The 21,139-nt window shown below is 43.9% G+C and overlaps 1 protein-coding gene across 1 annotated transcript in view; it reads left to right on the top strand.

The window, feature by feature from the left end:
• Positions 1-7,284, top strand: part of LOC124552719 (vacuolar protein sorting-associated protein 37A) — a 69,954-nt gene extending 62,670 nt beyond the window's left edge. Inside the window, exons 6-7 of the mRNA XM_047127061.1 lie at positions 3,982-4,101; positions 7,129-7,284. Coding sequence (XP_046983017.1) covers positions 3,982-4,101; positions 7,129-7,203 — 195 coding nt within the window. The 3' untranslated portion in view covers positions 7,204-7,284. The remainder of the gene's footprint in view (positions 1-3,981; positions 4,102-7,128) is intronic.
• Positions 7,285-21,139: the final 13,855 nt, after the last annotated feature.

The following is a 21,139-nucleotide window of genomic DNA, read 5'->3' as shown; positions in this document are numbered from 1 at the left end:
CTCTGCCAAGTCCTTTGCTGTCTCTGACACAATTACAATGTCATCGGCGAACGTCAAAGTTTTTATTTCTTCTCCATGGATTTTAATACCTACTCCGAATTTTTCTTTTGTTTCCTTCACTGCTTGCTCAATATAAAGATTGAATAACATCGGGGAGAGGCTACAGCCCTGTCTCACTCCCTTTCCAACAACTGCTTCCCTTTCATGCCCCTCGACTCTTATAACTGCCATCTGGTTTCTGTACAAATTGTAAATAGCCTTTCACTCCCTGTATTTTACCCCTGCCACCTTCAGAATTTGAAAGAGAGTACTCCAGTCAACATTGTCAAAAAATGACAATCGATAAATAAACCCATAGCAATCAGTATACCAACATGCAAATAAAAAATGCAATGAACTTGTGCACCAACCTAATAACTAAGAGAAGTGACGCCCCTTCTGCCTTAATACGTCACCCCCAGTTCGAGTATAGCTTAGGCTGCCATATGCTGTCTCTCTCTCTCTCTCTCTCTCTCTCTCTCTCTCTCTATCTGTCTCTGTCTCTGATGGAGCCTTCCCTTTACCTCCCATCCCGTGGCAGTGCGAGTACAAGCCACGTGTGATTGCATGGCAGCAGCCATTGCATTCTGTAGTAAAAACGGACGGTGCACATCCACTTGTCATTTCTCCTCAGTTGACAGTGGGACGACACAGCTTAAGATCGTCACCGGTTCGATGCTAGCTACCGATTTCCACTGAGTCGTGTGAGCAACAAGTAGTTTACTGTGAGCTGTGGCATTTTATGGCCAAAAAATTCTGAAAAGTGTGACATTGCTGGACATATGACACTGTCACAAATGCATGACTGGTGTCTAAAGAGGATTGTACTTGAAAGGTGTTCAAAATAGATTGAACTTTTTTGTTCTCCCTGTGCCCAGTTTGTGGAGAGAGGTGTCGGTGGCAATGATTGCTACTGGATACGCTCAAGTTTTGATTGAAATATCCACCATTCCGAAGACCACAATTAGCTGCGCAACAACAGAAGGCATGTTGTGTTGTGGAACACTGAAAGACAGTGTCTGTTATCACAGTTTGTCACAGCTTTTGGTGACAGTTTCTGTTCAGTCCACCTGATGAAAACTCCAGTGAGCATCAGCATAGAAAACTTGTAGAGACAGATGCTTATGCAAAGGCCAAAGTAGCAGCAGTCCACATTCACTGCCTGGAGTTTGGCAAACCTTCCAACTGAGCTCCACAAATTCAGTTCAGAAACCTGTTAGCATCACTCAACACTCTGGAATGTTGTTTGTAAGTGTTTGATATTCGGGAGGAACTTGCTTCACCTTGTGGAGGCATTCACCCTTGCACCATCTTTAGTTGGGATAGTTGGCAAATGAAAATTTTACGGACAGGGTAGTCTTCAGTGGTATCGAGAGCAGAACCGTCAGAGAGAATGTTTGAATCTGGGGTTCAAAAAACACTCGGTGAATCGCTGGAGAAACTGTCATGTGTTCAGAGTTAAATGTCTCTATTTCCAAGCACCGAATGGAGCTATACAGGCCATTTTTCTTTGCAGAAGGAACTGTAATGGGACATTCGTATCTCGATACAATCCGTATGCCGTCGATACGACTGAGAGGGGACTCTCGAGATTTCATTTTTCTGGCAGGACAGATCCCCACCACACCTCTGTAATGACGTGAGAAAGTATCTGGACGAACATCGTCCACAACGTCAAGATCGCACTAGCCCTGACGTAGACGTGTTGTCGAGACGGACCTCGAGGTCTCCAGATGTGACACCGTGTGTGATCTTTTTGTGGTCTTTTTCTCACCGTCACCTCGAGATCTGACAGGGGTGCGAGAGTGGATTGCAGAAGCTTCTGCTACCATTGCGAGAGAGGAAATGGACTGTCAACTAAATGTGTCGTGAAGGGTGGTCTTATTGACTCTTCGTAAGGTAGATAAAAATATTTTGACGTGTCACTGTATGTACGGTATATAAAGGATTGTAATCCGGTATCAGGAGGCTGGAAGCTATAGGTTACATTCTTTTTCAGACACCCTGTATATTGAAAACCTACGTCCCAAATACTCAGGCTGTCCCCTGTTTTATTGCGAGTAGTAGTGTTCTCGGGCAGTTGTAGTTTGGCAAGTGTTCCCACATGAGCAAGCACTGGTGCTGAAGCAGGGAGCAACATATAGCTTGCTGTAGAATGGGCCGGTCAGCTAGTGTGTGCCTGGAGGTGCAGCACCGGGACGGCACAAAGTTTAGTTGGCTACTGTAATGAAACATTAAGTAAAAATGCATTACTCAAAATAAATGTAGCAATAAGTGTTAATTCATTCCCTCCACACATTTATTAATTTAAGTGTCCAGCATACATGTAGGCCCTGTAGCCATAATTTTTATTCTTATTATTACAGGTTTCAAGCGTTGCGCATTTTTCTGTTGCGATACCTGTCTTTTCCTCGACTACTCCCTTTTGATTTTGTTGCAGTTTTGAGACGTAATCTTCAGGGATTCATTCTGATAACATATTAGTTCCATATGGTTCTGTTTTCAAGGATTTTGTTTTCTGATCTATAAATTCAATTCATTCCTTTCTCAGTTATGTCTGATCTGCAGTGCCTTTTTACTGCCCTGAGAAATCTCATTTCTGCTGTCTGAATTCTGCACTCGTATTTCTATGTGACCCACGATTCAGTTCAATACAATAAAACAGGAAAGGCCACAGTTTTATAAAACTGTAATTACTCTGCTTCCAGTGTTTTGTTTTTCAAGCAGCATATATTTTGATTTGAGAATTTTGCTAGTTTTTTCTTTTTATCTCTATCATACTCATATGTAATGTCAGATCCTAGATAGTTAAAACATTTAAGTTTTTTTATTTAACTATCAACGACAGTGCTTGATCCTTTGGAATCTTTTTCCTTATAAGCCAATTTTTTACTGTTTGTATATTTGTGTTACATGCTTTGAATATTCTGCCTGGCAAATAATCTTTTTTTTTTTTTTTTTTTGTCAAAAGTGTGTGCATAATTGATAGACGTTGTGAAAGTGATGGCAGCAGCCATAAGTAGCACGGATAATGATATAGGAATTTGCCCTCATGTCTCAGAGTGTTACATCTGTATAATACACGTCAGAAAACAAACCACTACTAACAAAAGCACGGCAGCAGAAAAAAGTAATCTCATTGTCTGAAAAGGGAGACCGGCATAAATGTGAGGGATCGACCTGCTGTCACTGCGTACTAATTATCCAAAGATATTTTTAGTAGTATATCTGAGTGCGTCTAAAGTGAAAAAACAAATGGGCTTTAGATAGGGATGCTGTACAGCAGGTGCAGCACTCAGGTCAAAACAAATAATTGAACAACGAAGAGGATCTGCAGAGAAACCACCTCCATATTCCTAAACATTATAAAACCATTCGATAATGTTAGAAGAGGAAGTCCGAATCACAAATCGAGAAGAGACTATCGTTTACAAGTGACAGGCACCCTGAGAAGCCTGTGTAGAGTTACCTCTTTCATCTCGGATTTAAATGGTATATTATTGCACCGTAGCTGAAATTTTTTTATTCCACAAATAATTACTAAATCTATTCTGAGGACTAATGCTGTCAGCAATCACATATATTTCTCCCCTGTAGACACCAGTCGGTGTTAACACACCGAACCAGATGACGGACCGAGACTCGAATTCGGACCCGTACCTTTCGCAGATGGCAAACTACCTACTGTGCCGGCCGAGTGCGATCCACGGACCGGTTCCAAAGTTTCTCCCGGTTGCAGGCTTCTTACATTTTCCATCGAAAATTGTGCTGCCATCCGGGATGCGGACTGTTTATTATTTAACTGCGGACTGTTTATTATTTGATGTTCTGAGCCTAAATCTGTATCGACTCCCGAAAGTAGACCCAGTGGTCGTGAAATAGTTGAGTATTAAGTACACATTCTTCGGCATTGTCTACCCACCACTCTGTGCTCTTCTGCAGGAGACACTCTGCCTGGCGGCCCAGCAGAGCGACGAGGAAAGCGACGCCGTGGCGGAGGCCTTCCTCTCCGGCCGTGTCGACGTCGAGCGCTTCGCGGCTCAGTACATCAGGATACGCGCGGTGAGTGCCGACTGCTTGCCGTAGTCCAGCTTCCACCTCCCTTCCACTTTCCAGCGTTACGAAACTGACGATTCTCGGAGCCTCTGGCCGTCTCGTATCAGCCGATTCCACCTTTTAGTCGAGTTGTGCTACAACTTCCTTTTTTTCCTATTCTATTCGTGACTTCCTTATGAGGTATGTGCTCTACCAATGTAATCTTCAGCATTTTTCTGTAGCACCACATTTCAAAAATTCTATTCTCTGCTTGTCTATCATCTGAGTTTCACTTCCGTATGTGGCTACACTCCAGACAAATACTTTCAGAAAAGACTTCTACATCTACATCTACATTTATACTCCGCAAGCCACCCAACGGTGTGTGGCGGAGGGCACTTTACGTGCCACTGTCATTACCTCCCTTTCCTGTTCCAGTCGCGTATGGTTCGCGGGAAGAACGACTGTCTGAAAGCCTCCGTGCACGCTCTAATCTCTCTAATTTTACATTCATGATCTCCTCGGGAGGTATAAGTAGGGGGAAGCAATATATTCGGTACCTCATCCAGAAACGCACCCTCTCGAAACCTGGCGAGCAAGCTACACCGCGATGCAGAGCGCCTCTCTTGCAGAGTCTGCCACTTGAGTTTGTTAAACATCTCCGTAACGCTATCACGGTTACCAAATAACCCTGTGACGAAACGCGCCGCTCTTCTTTGGATCTTCTCTATCTCCTCCGTCAACCCGATCTGGTACAGATCCCACACTGATGAGCAATACTCAAGTATAGGTCGAACGAGTGTTTTGAAAGCCACCTCCTTTGTTGATGGACTACATTTTCTAAGGACTCTCCCAATGAATCTCAACCTGGTACCCGCCTTACCAACAATTAATTTTATATGATCATTCCACTTCAAATCGTTCCGCACGCATATTCCCAGATATTTTATAGAAGTAACTGCTACCAGTGTTTGTTCCGCTATCATATAATCATACAATAAAGGATCCTTCTTTCTGTGTATTCGCAATACATTACATTTGTCTATGTTAAGGGTCAGTTGCCATTCCCTGCACCAAGTGCCTATCCACTGCAGATCTTCCTGCATTTCACTACAATTTTCTAATGCTGCAACTTCTCTGTATACTACAGCATCATCCGCGAAAAGCCGCATGGAACTTCCGACACTATCTACTAGGTCATTTATATATATTGTGAAAAGCAATGGTCCCATAACACTCCCCTGTGGCATGCCAGAGGTTACGTTAACGTCTGTAGACGTCTCTCCATTGATAACAACATGCTGTGTTCTGTTTGCTAAAAATTCTTCCTGTCACTTAAATTCAGTGTCGTATTCAATGTTAACAAATTTCTCCTCTTCAGAAATGCTCTTCTTGCCATGGCCAGTCTACATTTTATATCCTCTCTACTTCAGTCATCATCAGTTATTTTGCTGCCCAAATAACAAAACTCATCCACTACTTTAATTCTCATTTTCTAGTCTAATTCCCTCATCATCAACTGATACAATTTGACTACATTCCTTTACTTTTGTCATTGTTCATCTTATAACCTCTTTTTTAGATCCTATCCATTGTGTTAGACTGCTCTTCGGAATTCACGGCTGTCTCTGACGGAATTGCAGTGTCAGTGTAGACTGCAGACGTCTTATTTCTTCTCCCCAAATTCTATTTCCCTATCCGAATTACTCCTCGGTTCACTTCAGTGCTCAGTCAGAGTATAGATTGAATAATGTTGGCAACAGATTACAATTGTTACTGATTCACTTTCGTGTCCTTTGACTCTTAAAACTGGAGTCTTGTTTTGATGCAAGTTGTAGGTAAAGGTTCACTGGCTGTATCTTACCCCTGCTGCCTTCAGAATTTCAGAGACTATTCTGAAAAGGAAAGTTGTTACCATATAGTGAAGGTGCCAAGTCGCAGGTAGGCACAACAAAAAGACGGTCACAAATAGAGCTTTCGGCCCTTGTCCTTTGTCAACAAAACACACACACACACACACACACACACACACACACACGACTGCAGTCTCAGGCAAGGCCTTGTTGGCCGATAACTCACTTTCCGTCAGTCTTTTTGTTGTGCCTGCGTGCGACTCGCCACCTCCGCTATATGGTGAGTAGCAACTTTCCTTCTCATAATATTGTTACATTCCATTGTTTGAAGGAGTGTATTCTAGTGTATATTGTCAAAAGCTTTAACTAGACCTACAAATGCTACAAACCTAGGTTTGCCTTTTGTCTGTCTATTTTCTACAATAGTTCGTAGGCTGCTTTGTGTTCCTACATTTTTCCGAAATTCAGTCTGGCTTTCCCCGATGTCAGCTTGTAGTACTTTGTCCATTGTTCTGTAAATAATTTGAGTCAGTATTTTCCAACTGTGACTTCTCAAATTTGTAGTGTGCCGATATCATAGCTGGTGGCACTTACCTTTTCTAGGATTAGAATTATTACGTTCTTCTCAAAATCAGAGTGTATTTCACTATTCTTGTACACTAGGTGAAATGTTTTTTTCTCTTCTGGCATTTACTCTTCCCTTTATATAACACTGTCTTCAAGTTCATTTCCCTGCTGTAGCCCCTCTATATATTTCTCCCACCTTTCACCTGTCCCTTCTCCTTTCGACTCCGCCTCGCCGTCCGAGTTCACGATGTCGTACGGCTAGTTCTCCTTTCTGCAAAGCTCTCTTTAATTTTCCTATACACATCTACCTTTCCCCTAGTCGTGCACGCTTCTACGACCTCACATTTGTCGTATAGCCAGTTCTGCTCGGCCACTGTGCATTTTCTATCAGTCTCACTTTTTAGACCTCTGTATTCAGATTTTCTTCTTCCATTTCATGCATTTTTTTTATATTTTCTCCTTTTGTAAATTAAATTAAATATCCCCCGTGTTATCAGAGGATTTTTGCTATGTGGTCCTATGCTGTCTTCATAAATGTGTGCGGTATTTTAATCTGTGTGAGCAGTGTTGTCTTACAAGCAGTGTACTAGTAGCACTAAGGTGACAGGGGGTGTGGTGGTGCCTCGTGTTTCAGCTGAGCCACGAGAGGAAGACGAAGGAGGAGAAGCTGCAGAGCCAGCTGAGGGAGCTGCAGAGGGCCGGCTATTGACGGGTGACGGGGCAGCGGCAGACTACTGTCACCACTGTCGCTATTTTTGTTAATTATAATATTCAGTTATTTATATGCAAATGTGTTCTTTTTATTTAAGTGTCCCCTGTCTCAAAGAAGAGTGTGTGTGTGTGTGTGTGTGTGTGTGTGTGTGTGTGTGTGTGTGTGGCATCTGCCGAGACTGACGTACACCGTCTATACTTTCCTGCCTGTATTATAGTGCTGCTTTGCAACCGGGAATTATTTTGAGCACACTGTCGCACGCGGCTCGTGGAGTGGAGTAGTATGGCCTACAGACCGATTCCGAGAAAATGGTTTCGTTGACTGCCAAATCCGGTGTGCTGTAAAGTTAGACAAGCCTGTGGAGCAGTTTACAACAGAAGAGAAAACTGGCATAATGGGACGTATCTCTTATTTCATGAAAATACGTCGGAAATATAAGTCTGTATCCTGCCTGCACCCGAGTCAAAAGCCGTGTCGGGGTCATTTAAGAACAGTCTGAGACTCTGGAAACTACAAGTTTACTGCATCCTGTGCAAGTACACGAAAGAGCCACTAGGCCAAACTGTCGACATGCTACGGGAAAGGTGCACAGACTGTTAGCACTCTGCAGACCGAGAGCAGATTTGCTCTCAGAGCACTGCGTCTGCAAAGAAGAGACTGCGAAGTACGACGACGTCAGTTCCGGCTCGACAGCAGAGTGTGGTTCCCTCAGTCGGATGTGTGTAAAGTGAGTTACTGTTTAATGTGGAATCCATACCGTGTCTCTCTCCTGGCAAATTTTCACATCGTCGAGAAGTGAAGGTTAGGTTAAAGGGAGACCAAAATATACCACAGCCACACCAAGATTCGACCCTGCAATCTTTCAGTTTCCGGCATTACGCTTGATCGTGGGGCTGACATGTACTGCCATTTCATTTTAATAATGATCCAGCTACACTATTTACTTATAAATAAAAAGTAGTTTCCGATTAAGTAAGGTTTGTGACGCAGCCTGAGCTGTACTTGTAGTGCAGTGATGGCATGTGGGAAGATCCACACGAACTGAGTAGCACCTCCCCCACCTGGAGCTGAGGCGTAGTGAGAAGCTGTCCCCTCCACCCACGCCGGGCTCTAAGGGTCTGGGATCGACAGTGGGAGATGGCACCCGGCAGGAAAAAGTCGGCTTTCCGAACTGCCCGAGGAGAGTGACGAGCCGGCTCGACGAGACGTCGCACGCTCCATTTCGGGCTAGTCGACCTAAGACCTGAAAAAGGTTCAAAATTTGTCGGCAAGCTTTTCCGGGATTGTCGACATCTGCCTTCGAGTGTTCGCCAGTGTAGGACATTCCTGTGAACTGAGTAATGTCTGCCTAATGACTTTATAATAGTGTACTTACTTTGGCAATACATTTTGAAGCGTGCTTCACCGTTATGACTGCATTTGGCTATTGAAGATCCTCCATTGTGATGTCGAGAAATGTGTTTCTGTTAATTTTGCCAATTTCTGTCATACGACACATCAATGAAACAACTTCCACTTATCGATTACTCTATTATACGAATGTACGTAGTTTTCGAGTTACATCAATTTGTAGGTTCCTTTAAAATTTCAAGCACTGTCTCCAAAAAAATGTGTGTGTTTGCAAACACACACATACCCACTAAACTGTTTTGCTTTTGCACGTCAAATGGTATCGACATCAACTACATTGTATATTTGTAGTAGTTCAAAGGGAGTGTTTGTTTGTATTGCAGGAAAATGGAATTGAGTAATCGAATAAATTCAGACTGCCAGCCTGTACCTACCTTTGAGAGCTGAAATATTTATTACTGCAATGGGACACGTATTGACGACAGCCTAGCTTTTGGAACAGACAGCTGTTTCACGGTGGAGGAGAGGGATAGGTTTGGAAAGGTTTACAGGGAGGGCAGCTAACTGAGATAAGAGAGAGCAATCTGTAAAGTAAGGCAGTAGGCAAAGATAAATTTTTGTTTATTACACACTTTCAAAATTTATCTTCGTACCAAATATTTTGGGCACGAGACATAAGTTGTCAAGTCTCGACCCTCGCCATATCTCCTTCTCCTCGAGCACACACCGCACATTTTCTCGTGGTGAATTTCTCTGCAAACCAAATCACATTTCGACACTGGTTGTATTTTGGAAACCAGTAAGACTGTCGCCGTACTCGTACTCTCCCCACGGGGTTCCGACCGGTGATGTCTCGTATTAAAAGCTGGGGTGCTAGCTGCGTGGAGACGCGTGTAGCTGGCAGATGTGCACACAGTTTACTTTAGAGAACTTATCTAACTCACAGCAGTAAGCAGATCAATACGAGCACTGGTTCGCGTATTTAAATGGTATATACAGTCGGACTCATCTCCCCCAGTCTGCGGGTCGATAGTCTGCCGACAGCATTTCGGAGACTCTTATCCGGATAATATTTTCAGATATACACTGCTACACAATTACCACTTTCGACATACAAATAGCTGTCTCACTTGCAAAATACTACTTACCTGCCCCGTTCGAGAATATGCACCTCCGTCCGATAGGGACCGTCGCCGTACATCTTGTAGGCTCTAGTAGTCGGTGCTACAGTGAAGAGATGACATTACACTTCGGTGTTCCTTTTCAGTGTTTTTCTGACTTACTGACAGTTAGTAAAAGTACCTGTACTGTGTCAGGTTCCGAGTTGTCTGACACTATATTCAGTAATCCTGCTGCAAAATGCAAATCGAAGAGGATTTGTCCAAAAATTAAACAGTGTAATTATATTTTTAAATAAAAATTGAAAACATGTCAACTGTGCAATTGTTGTCGAATTATGTGAACACCCACCAATTATTGTGGCTTGAATTTTTCTGCTGCTTGTGATTTAAATATGGCACATTAAAAACCCAGAAGATAATGTTTACAACAAATATTTATTTTTTTTTTCTACATATCTCGGCAGTGTTAACATGAAGTATGTCAATAATCTTTTATTGTGCACGGGAAGAACACTAACACTGCATTCATGATTCCTTTTTTGTTTTTATTCGAACACTGGAACTGATATACTTGATTGTTTTCGCTATTTTTAAATACATTTGTGGTTCAAAGATTTAACAATATTAATTAGGATGGGTTGCTACCCACCACATAGAAAAGGCATTAGACAGTGGACAAATTACCCATCTTCAGCTGCAGCCCATCCTTCCACAATGACCTCTACATGTCGGAGCACTCATCGAGCTAATTCTACAAAACTGTATAACTCTTGCCCACACTTCCTTCCAGTACCTAATGCTCCATTTATTAAATCCCAAATTTCTACATTCGAAATTTGGGATTGCTGAGTATGTTTTAATAAATGGAGCATTATGTACTGGAAGGAAGCGTGGGCAAGAGTTGTCTCCCCGACTGAAACCCTTGCCATCCGAGAAAGAGACTGGCACACACGGTTCCGCCTGAAAAAGCTGTGCAATGTATTCACCTTATAAACCCGCCTCAGGCTACCACTATGGGCCACCACTACGGGGCCTCTGTGACACCTCCCACACGTCACCTCGTAGCCTCCGAACCTTGCCGCACAGACGTACTAAATCTGCCACTCTCTCAGAAATTCAGTTCTGTCCCCCTTCAGAAGCTCGAGTCTAAACAGTTCCATTGTGAAGCTGTCCTCCAAAACTCTTGACATACAGAAGTACCAGGTGATCAAAAAGTCAGTATAAATTTGAAAACTGAATAAATCATGGAATAACGTAGATAGAGAGGTACAAATTGACACACATGCTTGCAATGACATGGGATTTTATTAGAACCAAACAATACAAAAGTTCAAAAAATGTCCGACAGATGGTGCTTCATCTGATCAGAACAGCAATAATTAGCTTAACAAAGTAAGACAAAGCAAAGATGATGTTCTTTACAGGAAATGCTCAATATGTCCACCATCATTCCTCAACAATAGCTGTAGTCGAGGTATAATGTAGGGAACAGCACTGTAAAGCATGTCCGGAGTTATGGTGAGGCATTGCCATCAGATGTTGTCTTTCAGCATTCCTAGACATGTTGGTCGATCACGATACACTTGCGACTTCAGGTAACCCCAGAGCCAATAATTGCACGGACCGAGGTGTGGGGACTTGGGAGGCCAAGCGTGACGAAAGTGGCGGCTGAGCACACGATCCTCACCAAACGCCACGCGCAAGAGATCTTTCACACGTCTAGCAATATGGGGTGGAGCACCATCCTGCATAAACATCGTACGTTCCAGCAGGTGTTTATCGGCCAGGCTGGGGATGATGCGATTCTGTAGCATATCGGCGTACCTCTCACCCGTCACGGTAGCTGTTACAAAACCAGAATCACGCATTTCCTCGAAGAAACAAGGCCCGGTAACCGTAGATGTGGTAAATGCAACCAATACATTCTTGTCGTTCAATGGAGTTTCCACAACAGTTCTAGAATTTTCGGTAGCCCAAATTCTGCAGTTGTGGGCGTTGACAGACCCTCGGAGCGCGAAATGAGCTTCATTGGTCAACAACACGTTACTCAACCAATCGTCATCTTCCTCCATCTTTTGATATGCCCACACCGCAAATGCCTTCCGCTTCACTAAGTCGCCAGGTAACAGTTCATGATGCCGACGGATTTTGTACGGATAGCGTCGGAGGGTACGCCTAAGCGCCAACCAAACAGTAGTGTATGGAATGCCGGTGCGACGTGCGACTGCACGAGCGCTGACTTCCCCGTGCATAAACGAACCCGCTGCAGTCTCCATTTCTTCCTGAACTGTCTGAGCAGCATTACGCGTTGTGCTCGGTCGACCACTATGGGGTCTATCGTGTAAACAACCCATGGCTTCGAACTTCGAAATCATTCTCTCCACAGCTGCATTTGTCAACAGACCTTTACCCGTTCGAATCCCCTTCCCATGGCGATAGGATCGTAACGCTGAACTAGCACGTTCCCATTCTGATAATACAGCTTCACTAAAAGCGCCTTTTCAGGTAACATCAGCATGCTGCGACTGCTGGTGCATCTGATTCTCTCTCTCATTACAGCTCCTTTTATACACGATTCTCATGCGCAGTCACTGACGTTTTGCTGTCCAGCACCATCTGTCTGACATTTTGTGAACTTTGTTTTGTTTTTGGTTCTAATAAAACCCCATGTCATTCCAAGCATGTGTGTCAATTTTTAGCTCTCTATCTACATTATTCCATGGTTTATTAAGTTTTCAAATTTATACTGACTTTTTGATCACCCGGTATTAGGTCTTACCTTCTGCACCAATCCGAAATACAATTGTGATTGTCTGGCAAAAGATCTCTCCTTCTCTTGATCCTTGCAGTGGAAACACCTTTTCTTCATCAAACGTATCAAACTCTACTAAAAACTAATGAAGAATCCCACATAAGTCAATTTTCTCTTCTGTCTAACTGTGTCTCGATAACTCTACGTATTTTCGAAACCTCACCTTCCTCTGTCTCCGAATCCCTCAACTTGGAAACTGACCACACGTCTGCAGAGAAAACTGCAATCCACGACTTTAAATGTGATCCCGATCTAAAAGTTCCGACAGTGTGGACTGCACCAGCTATCGGATGTGTTCACCTAGGACCTCTGCCGCAGTGTCCCCGGCCCGGAGTCCGGCACAATCTCCCTCGGTTCTATTTCTCACTTCACCTCTGAGTGCTTCCCAAAATACACAAACCCGACCACACGGGCGCCCGTCGTGGTGGATACTGTGCACCCACAGATCGAATCTCTGCCCAGCTGCACCGACACCTACATTCTATTACCTGTAATGTATCCACTTACGTGATGCACTGATCGTTTCCTCTACAGACACCAGTTCATTTTACACCAACATACCAAATGCCTGTGGCATTTCCAGTCGGATATGATAGTCTTCGATGCATAACTGACTCTGAAGCTGAAACCTCCTCGCCGGTCGCTGTGACCAACTGTATCCTCACCCACAATTACTTCACCGTGGCACCTACGCAACACCGTGTTCTACCGTATCTTCCTTCGTCGTCGGCATTGCCGTGAGGCACCGTTATACCGAGTGGAAAGGTGAATCGATCTTAGAGCATGAGATATGGTAACCTTAAGTCATTGACAACACACAACAGTCACGGTAGCATGGAATTGAGTAATCGAATAAATTCAGACTGCCAGCCTGTACCTACCTTTGAGAGCTGAAATATTTATTACTGCAATGGGACACGTATTGACGACAGCCTAGCTTTTGGAACAGACAGCTGTTTCACGGTGGAGGAGAGGGATAGGTTTGGAAAGGTTTACAGGGAGGGCAGCTAACTGAGATAAGAGAGAGCAATCTGTAAAGTAAGGCAGTAGGCAAAGATAAATTTTTGTTTATTACACACTTTCAAAATTTATCTTCGTACCAAATATTTTGGGCACGAGACATAAGTTGTCAAGTCTCGACCCTCGCCATATCTCCTTCTCCTCGAGCACACACCGCACATTTTCTCGTGGTGAATTTCTCTGCAAACCAAATCACATTTCGACACTGGTTGTATTTTGGAAACCAGTAAGACTGTCGCCGTACTCGTACTCTCCCCACGGGGTTCCGACCGGTGATGTCTCGTATTAAAAGCTGGGGTGCTAGCTGCGTGGAGACGCGTGTAGCTGGCAGATGTGCACACAGTTTACTTTAGAGAACTTATCTAACTCACAGCAGTAAGCAGATCAATACGAGCACTGGTTCGCATATTTAAATGGTATATACAGTCGGACTCATCTCCCCCAGTCTGCGGGTCGATAGTCTGCCGACAGCATTTCGGAGACTCTTATCCGGATAATATTTTCAGATATACACTGCTACACAATTACCACTTTCGACATACAAATAGCTGTCTCACTTGCAAAATACTACTTACCTGCCCCGTTCGAGAATATGCACCTCCGTCCGATAGGGACCGTCGCCGTACATCTTGTAGGCTCTAGTAGTCGGTGCTACAGTGAAGAGATGACATTACACTTCGGTGTTCCTTTTCAGTGTTTTTCTGACTTACTGACAGTTAGTAAAAGTACCTGTACTGTGTCAGGTTCCGAGTTGTCTGACACTATATTCAGTAATCCTGCTGCAAAATGCAAATCGAAGAGGATTTGTCCAAAAATTAAACAGTGTAATTATATTTTTAAATAAAAATTGAAAACATGTCAACTGTGCAATTGTTGTCGAATTATGTGAACACCCACCAATTATTGTGGCTTGAATTTTTCTGCTGCTTGTGATTTAAATATGGCACATTAAAAACCCAGAAGATAATGTTTACAACAAATATTTATTTTTTTTTTCTACATATCTCGGCAGTGTTAACATGAAGTATGTCAATAATCTTTTATTGTGCACGGGAAGAACACTAACACTGCATTCATGATTCCTTTTTTGTTTTTATTCGAACACTGGAACTGATATACTTGATTGTTTTCGCTATTTTTAAATACATTTGTGGTTCAAAGATTTAACAATATTAATTAGGATGGGTTGCTACCCACCACATAGAAAAGGCATTAGACAGTGGACAAATTACCCATCTTCAGCTGCAGCCCATCCTTCCACAATGACCTCTACATGTCGGAGCACTCATCGAGCTAATTCTACAAAACTGTATAACTCTTGCCCACACTTCCTTCCAGTACCTAATGCTCCATTTATTAAATCCCAAATTTCTACATTCGAAATTTGGGATTGCTGAGTATGTTTTAATAAATGGAGCATTATGTACTGGAAGGAAGCGTGGGCAAGAGTTGTCTCCCCGACTGAAACCCTTGCCATCCGAGAAAGAGACTGGCACACACGGTTCCGCCTGAAAAAGCTGTGCAATGTATTCACCTTATAAACCCGCCTCAGGCTACCACTATGGGCCACCACTACGGGGCCTCTGTGACACCTCCCACACGTCACCTCGTAGCCTCCGAACCTTGCCGCACAGACGTACTAAATCTGCCACTCTCTCAGAAATTCAGTTCTGTCCCCCTTCAGAAGCTCGAGTCTAAACAGTTCCATTGTGAAGCTGTCCTCCAAAACTCTTGACATACAGAAGTACCGGGTGATCAAAAAGTCAGTATAAATTTGAAAACTGAATAAATCATGGAATAACGTAGATAGAGAGGTACAAATTGACACACATGCTTGCAATGACATGGGATTTTATTAGAACCAAACAATACAAAAGTTCAAAAAATGTCCGACAGATGGTGCTTCATCTGATCAGAACAGCAATAATTAGCTTAACAAAGTAAGACAAAGCAAAGATGATGTTCTTTACAGGAAATGCTCAATATGTCCACCATCATTCCTCAACAATAGCTGTAGTCGAGGTATAATGTAGGGAACAGCACTGTAAAGCATGTCCGGAGTTATGGTGAGGCATTGCCATCAGATGTTGTCTTTCAGCATTCCTAGACATGTTGGTCGATCACGATACACTTGCGACTTCAGGTAACCCCAGAGCCAATAATTGCACGGACCGAGGTGTGGGGACTTGGGAGGCCAAGCGTGACGAAAGTGGCGGCTGAGCACACGATCCTCACCAAACGCCACGCGCAAGAGATCTTTCACACGTCTAGCAATATGGGGTGGAGCACCATCCTGCATAAACATCGTACGTTCCAGCAGGTGTTTATCGGCCAGGCTGGGGATGATGCGATTCTGTAGCATATCGGCGTACCTCTCACCCGTCACGGTAGCTGTTACAAAACCAGAATCACGCATTTCCTCGAAGAAACAAGGCCCGGTAACCGTAGATGTGGTAAATGCAACCAATACATTCTTGTCGTTCAATGGAGTTTCCACAACAGTTCTAGAATTTTCGGTAGCCCAAATTCTGCAGTTGTGGGCGTTGACAGACCCTCGGAGCGCGAAATGAGCTTCATTGGTCAACAATACGTTACTCAACCAATCGTCATCTTCCTCCATCTTTTGATATGCCCACACCGCAAATGCCTTCCGCTTCACTAAGTCGCCAGGTAACAGTTCATGATGCCGACGGATTTTGTACGGATAGCGTCGGAGGGTACGCCTAAGCGCCAACCAAACAGTAGTGTATGGAATGCCGGTGCGACGTGCGACTGCACGAGCGCTGACTTCCCCGTGCATAAACGAACCCGCTGCAGTCTCCATTTCTTCCTGAACTGTCTGAGCAGCATTACGCGTTGTGCTCGGTCGACCACTATGGGGTCTATCGTGTAAACAACCCATGGCTTCGAACTTCGAAATCATTCTCTCCACAGCTGCATTTGTCAACAGACCTTTACCCGTTCGAATCCCCTTCCCATGGCGATAGGATCGTAACGCTGAACTAGCACGTTCCCATTCTGATAATACAGCTTCACTAAAAGCGCCTTTTCAGGTAACATCAGCATGCTGCGACTGCTGGTGCATCTGATTCTCTCTCTCATTACAGCTCCTTTTATACACGATTCTCATGCGCAGTCACTGACGTTTTGCTGTCCAGCACCATCTGTCTGACATTTTGTGAACTTTGTTTTGTTTTTGGTTCTAATAAAACCCCATGTCATTCCAAGCATGTGTGTCAATTTTTAGCTCTCTATCTACATTATTCCATGGTTTATTAAGTTTTCAAATTTATACTGACTTTTTGATCACCCGGTATTAGGTCTTACCTTCTGCACCAATCCGAAATACAATTGTGATTGTCTGGCAAAAGATCTCTCCTTCTCTTGATCCTTGCAGTGGAAACACCTTTTCTTCATCAAACGTATCAAACTCTACTAAAAACTAATGAAGAATCCCACATAAGTCAATTTTCTCTTCTGTCTAACTGTGTCTCGATAACTCTACGTATTTTCGAAACCTCACCTTCCTCTGTCTCCGAATCCCTCAACTTGGAAACTGACCACACGTCTGCAGAGAAAACTGCAATCCACGACTTTAAATGTGATCCCGATCTAAAAGTTCCGACAGTGTGGACTGCACCAGCTATCGGATGTGTTCACCTAGGACCTCTGCCGCAGTGTCCCCGGCCCGGAGTCCGGCACAATCTCCCTCGGTTCTATTTCTCACTTCACCTCTGAGTGCTTCCCAAAATACACAAACCCGACCACACGGGCGCCCGTCGTGGTGGATACTGTGCACCCACAGATCGAATCTCTGCCCAGCTGCACCGACACCTACATTCTATTACCTGTAATGTATCCACTTACGTGATGCACTGATCGTTTCCTCTACAGACACCAGTTCATTTTACACCAACATACCAAATGCCTGTGGCATTTCCAGTCGGATATGATAGTCTTCGATGCATAACTGACTCTGAAGCTGAAACCTCCTCGCCGGTCGCTGTGACCAACTGTATCCTCACCCACAATTACTTCACCGTGGCACCTACGCAACACCGTGTTCTACCGTATCTTCCTTCGTCGTCGGCATTGCCGTGAGGCACCGTTATACCGAGTGGAAAGGTGAATCGATCTTAGAGCATGAGATATGGTAACCTTAAGTCATTGACAACACACAACAGTCACGGTAGCATGGAATTGAGTAATCGAATAAATTCAGACTGCCAGCCTGTACCTACCTTTGAGAGCTGAAATATTTATTACTGCAATGGGACACGTATTGACGACAGCCTAGCTTTTGGAACAGACAGCTGTTTCACGGTGGAGGAGAGGGATAGGTTTGGAAAGGTTTACAGGGAGGGCAGCTAACTGAGATAAGAGAGAGCAATCTGTAAAGTAAGGCAGTAGGCAAAGATAAATTTTTGTTTATTACACACTTTCAAAATTTATCTTCGTACCAAATATTTTGGGCACGAGACATAAGTTGTCAAGTCTCGACCCTCGCCATATCTCCTTCTCCTCGAGCACACACCGCACATTTTCTCGTGGTGAATTTCTCTGCAAACCAAATCACATTTCGACACTGGTTGTATTTTGGAAACCAGTAAGACTGTCGCCGTACTCGTACTCTCCCCACGGGGTTCCGACCGGTGATGTCTCGTATTAAAAGCTGGGGTGCTAGCTGCGTGGAGACGCGTGTAGCTGGCAGATGTGCACACAGTTTACTTTAGAGAACTTATCTAACTCACAGCAGTAAGCAGATCAATACGAGCACTGGTTCGCATATTTAAATGGTATATACAGTCGGACTCATCTCCCCCAGTCTGCGGGTCGATAGTCTGCCGACAGCATTTCGGAGACTCTTATCCGGATAATATTTTCAGATATACACTGCTACACAATTACCACTTTCGACATACAAATAGCTGTCTCACTTGCAAAATACTACTTACCTGCCCCGTTCGAGAATATGCACCTCCGTCCGATAGGGACCGTCGCCGTACATCTTGTAGGCTCTAGTAGTCGGTGCTACAGTGAAGAGATGACATTACACTTCGGTGTTCCTTTTCAGTGTTTTTCTGACTTACTGACAGTTAGTAAAAGTACCTGTACTGTGTCAGGTTCCGAGTTGTCTGACACTATATTCAGTAATCCTGCTGCAAAATGCAAATCGAAGAGGATTTGTCCAAAAATTAAACAGTGTAATTATATTTTTAAATAAAAATTGAAAACATGTCAACTGTGCAATTGTTGTCGAATTATGTGAACACCCACCAATTATTGTGGCTTGAATTTTTCTGCTGCTTGTGATTTAAATATGGCACATTAAAAACCCAGAAGATAATGTTTACAACAAATATTTATTTTTTTTTTCTACATATCTCGGCAGTGTTAACATGAAGTATGTCAATAATCTTTTATTGTGCACGGGAAGAACACTAACACTGCATTCATGATTCCTTTTTTGTTTTTATTCGAACACTGGAACTGATATACTTGATTGTTTTCGCTATTTTTAAATACATTTGTGGTTCAAAGATTTAACAATATTAATTAGGATGGGTTGCTACCCACCACATAGAAAAGGCATTAGACAGTGGACAAATTACCCATCTTCAGCTGCAGCCCATCCTTCCACAATGACCTCTACATGTCGGAGCACTCATCGAGCTAATTCTACAAAACTGTATAACTCTTGCCCACACTTCCTTCCAGTACCTAATGCTCCATTTATTAAATCCCAAATTTCTACATTCGAAATTTGGGATTGCTGAGTATGTTTTAATAAATGGAGCATTATGTACTGGAAGGAAGCGTGGGCAAGAGTTGTCTCCCCGACTGAAACCCTTGCCATCCGAGAAAGAGACTGGCACACACGGTTCCGCCTGAAAAAGCTGTGCAATGTATTCACCTTATAAACCCGCCTCAGGCTACCACTATGGGCCACCACTACGGGGCCTCTGTGACACCTCCCACACGTCACCTCGTAGCCTCCGAACCTTGCCGCACAGACGTACTAAATCTGCCACTCTCTCAGAAATTCAGTTCTGTCCCCCTTCAGAAGCTCGAGTCTAAACAGTTCCATTGTGAAGCTGTCCTCCAAAACTCTTGACATACAGAAGTACCGGGTGATCAAAAAGTCAGTATAAATTTGAAAACTGAATAAATCATGGAATAACGTAGATAGAGAGGTACAAATTGACACACATGCTTGCAATGACATGGGATTTTATTAGAACCAAACAATACAAAAGTTCAAAAAATGTCCGACAGATGGTGCTTCATCTGATCAGAACAGCAATAATTAGCTTAACAAAGTAAGACAAAGCAAAGATGATGTTCTTTACAGGAAATGCTCAATATGTCCACCATCATTCCTCAACAATAGCTGTAGTCGAGGTATAATGTAGGGAACAGCACTGTAAAGCATGTCCGGAGTTATGGTGAGGCATTGCCATCAGATGTTGTCTTTCAGCATTCCTAGACATGTTGGTCGATCACGATACACTTGCGACTTCAGGTAACCCCAGAGCCAATAATTGCACGGACCGAGGTGTGGGGACTTGGGAGGCCAAGCGTGACGAAAGTGGCGGCTGAGCACACGATCCTCACCAAACGCCACGCGCAAGAGATCTTTCACACGTCTAGCAATATGGGGTGGAGCACCATCCTGCATAAACATCGTACGTTCCAGCAGGTGTTTATCGGCCAGGCTGGGGATGATGCGATTCTGTAGCATATCGGCGTACCTCTCACCCGTCACGGTAGCTGTTACAAAACCAGAATCACGCATTTCCTCGAAGAAACAAGGCCCGGTAACCGTAGATGTGGTAAATGCAACCAATACATTCTTGTCGTTCAATGGAGTTTCCACAACAGTTCTAGAATTTTCGGTAGCCCAAATTCTGCAGTTGTGGGCGTTGACAGACCCTCGGAGCGCGAAATGAGCTTCATTGGTCAACAATACGTTACTCAACCAATCGTCATCTTCCTCCATCTTTTGATATGCCCACACCGCAAATGCCTTCCGCTTCACTAAGTCGCCAGGTAACAGTTCATGATGCCGACGGATTTTGTACGGATAGCGTCGGAGGGTACGCCTAAGCGCCAACCAAACAGTAGTGTATGGAATGCCGGTGCGACGTGCGACTGCACGAGCGCTGACTTCCCCGTGCATAAACGAACCCGCTGCAGTCTCCATTTCTTCCTGAACTGTCTGAGCAGCATTACGCCTTGTGCTCGGTCGACCACTATGGGGTCTATCGTGTAAACAACCCATGGCTTCGAACTTCGAAATCATTCTCTCCACAGCTGCATTTGTCAACAGACCTTTACCCGTTCGAATCCCCTTCCCATGGCGATAGGATCGTAACGCTGAACTAGCACGTTCCCATTCTCATAATACAGCTTCACTAAAAGCGCCTTTTCAGGTAACATCAGCATGCTGCGACTGCTGGTGCATCTGATTCTCTCTCTCATTACAGCTCCTTTTATACACGATTCTCATGCGCAGTCACTGACGTTTTGCTGTCCAACACCATCTGTCTGACATTTTGTGAACTTTGTTTTGTTTTTGGTTCTAATAAAACCCCATGTCATTCCAAGCATGTGTGTCAATTTTTAGCTC

Source organism: Schistocerca americana, chromosome 10 (assembly GCF_021461395.2).
Source record: "Schistocerca americana isolate TAMUIC-IGC-003095 chromosome 10, iqSchAmer2.1, whole genome shotgun sequence".
Taxonomy (NCBI): Eukaryota; Metazoa; Arthropoda; class Insecta; order Orthoptera; family Acrididae; genus Schistocerca; species Schistocerca americana.
This window is presented reverse-complemented; position numbering and strand designations above follow the sequence as displayed.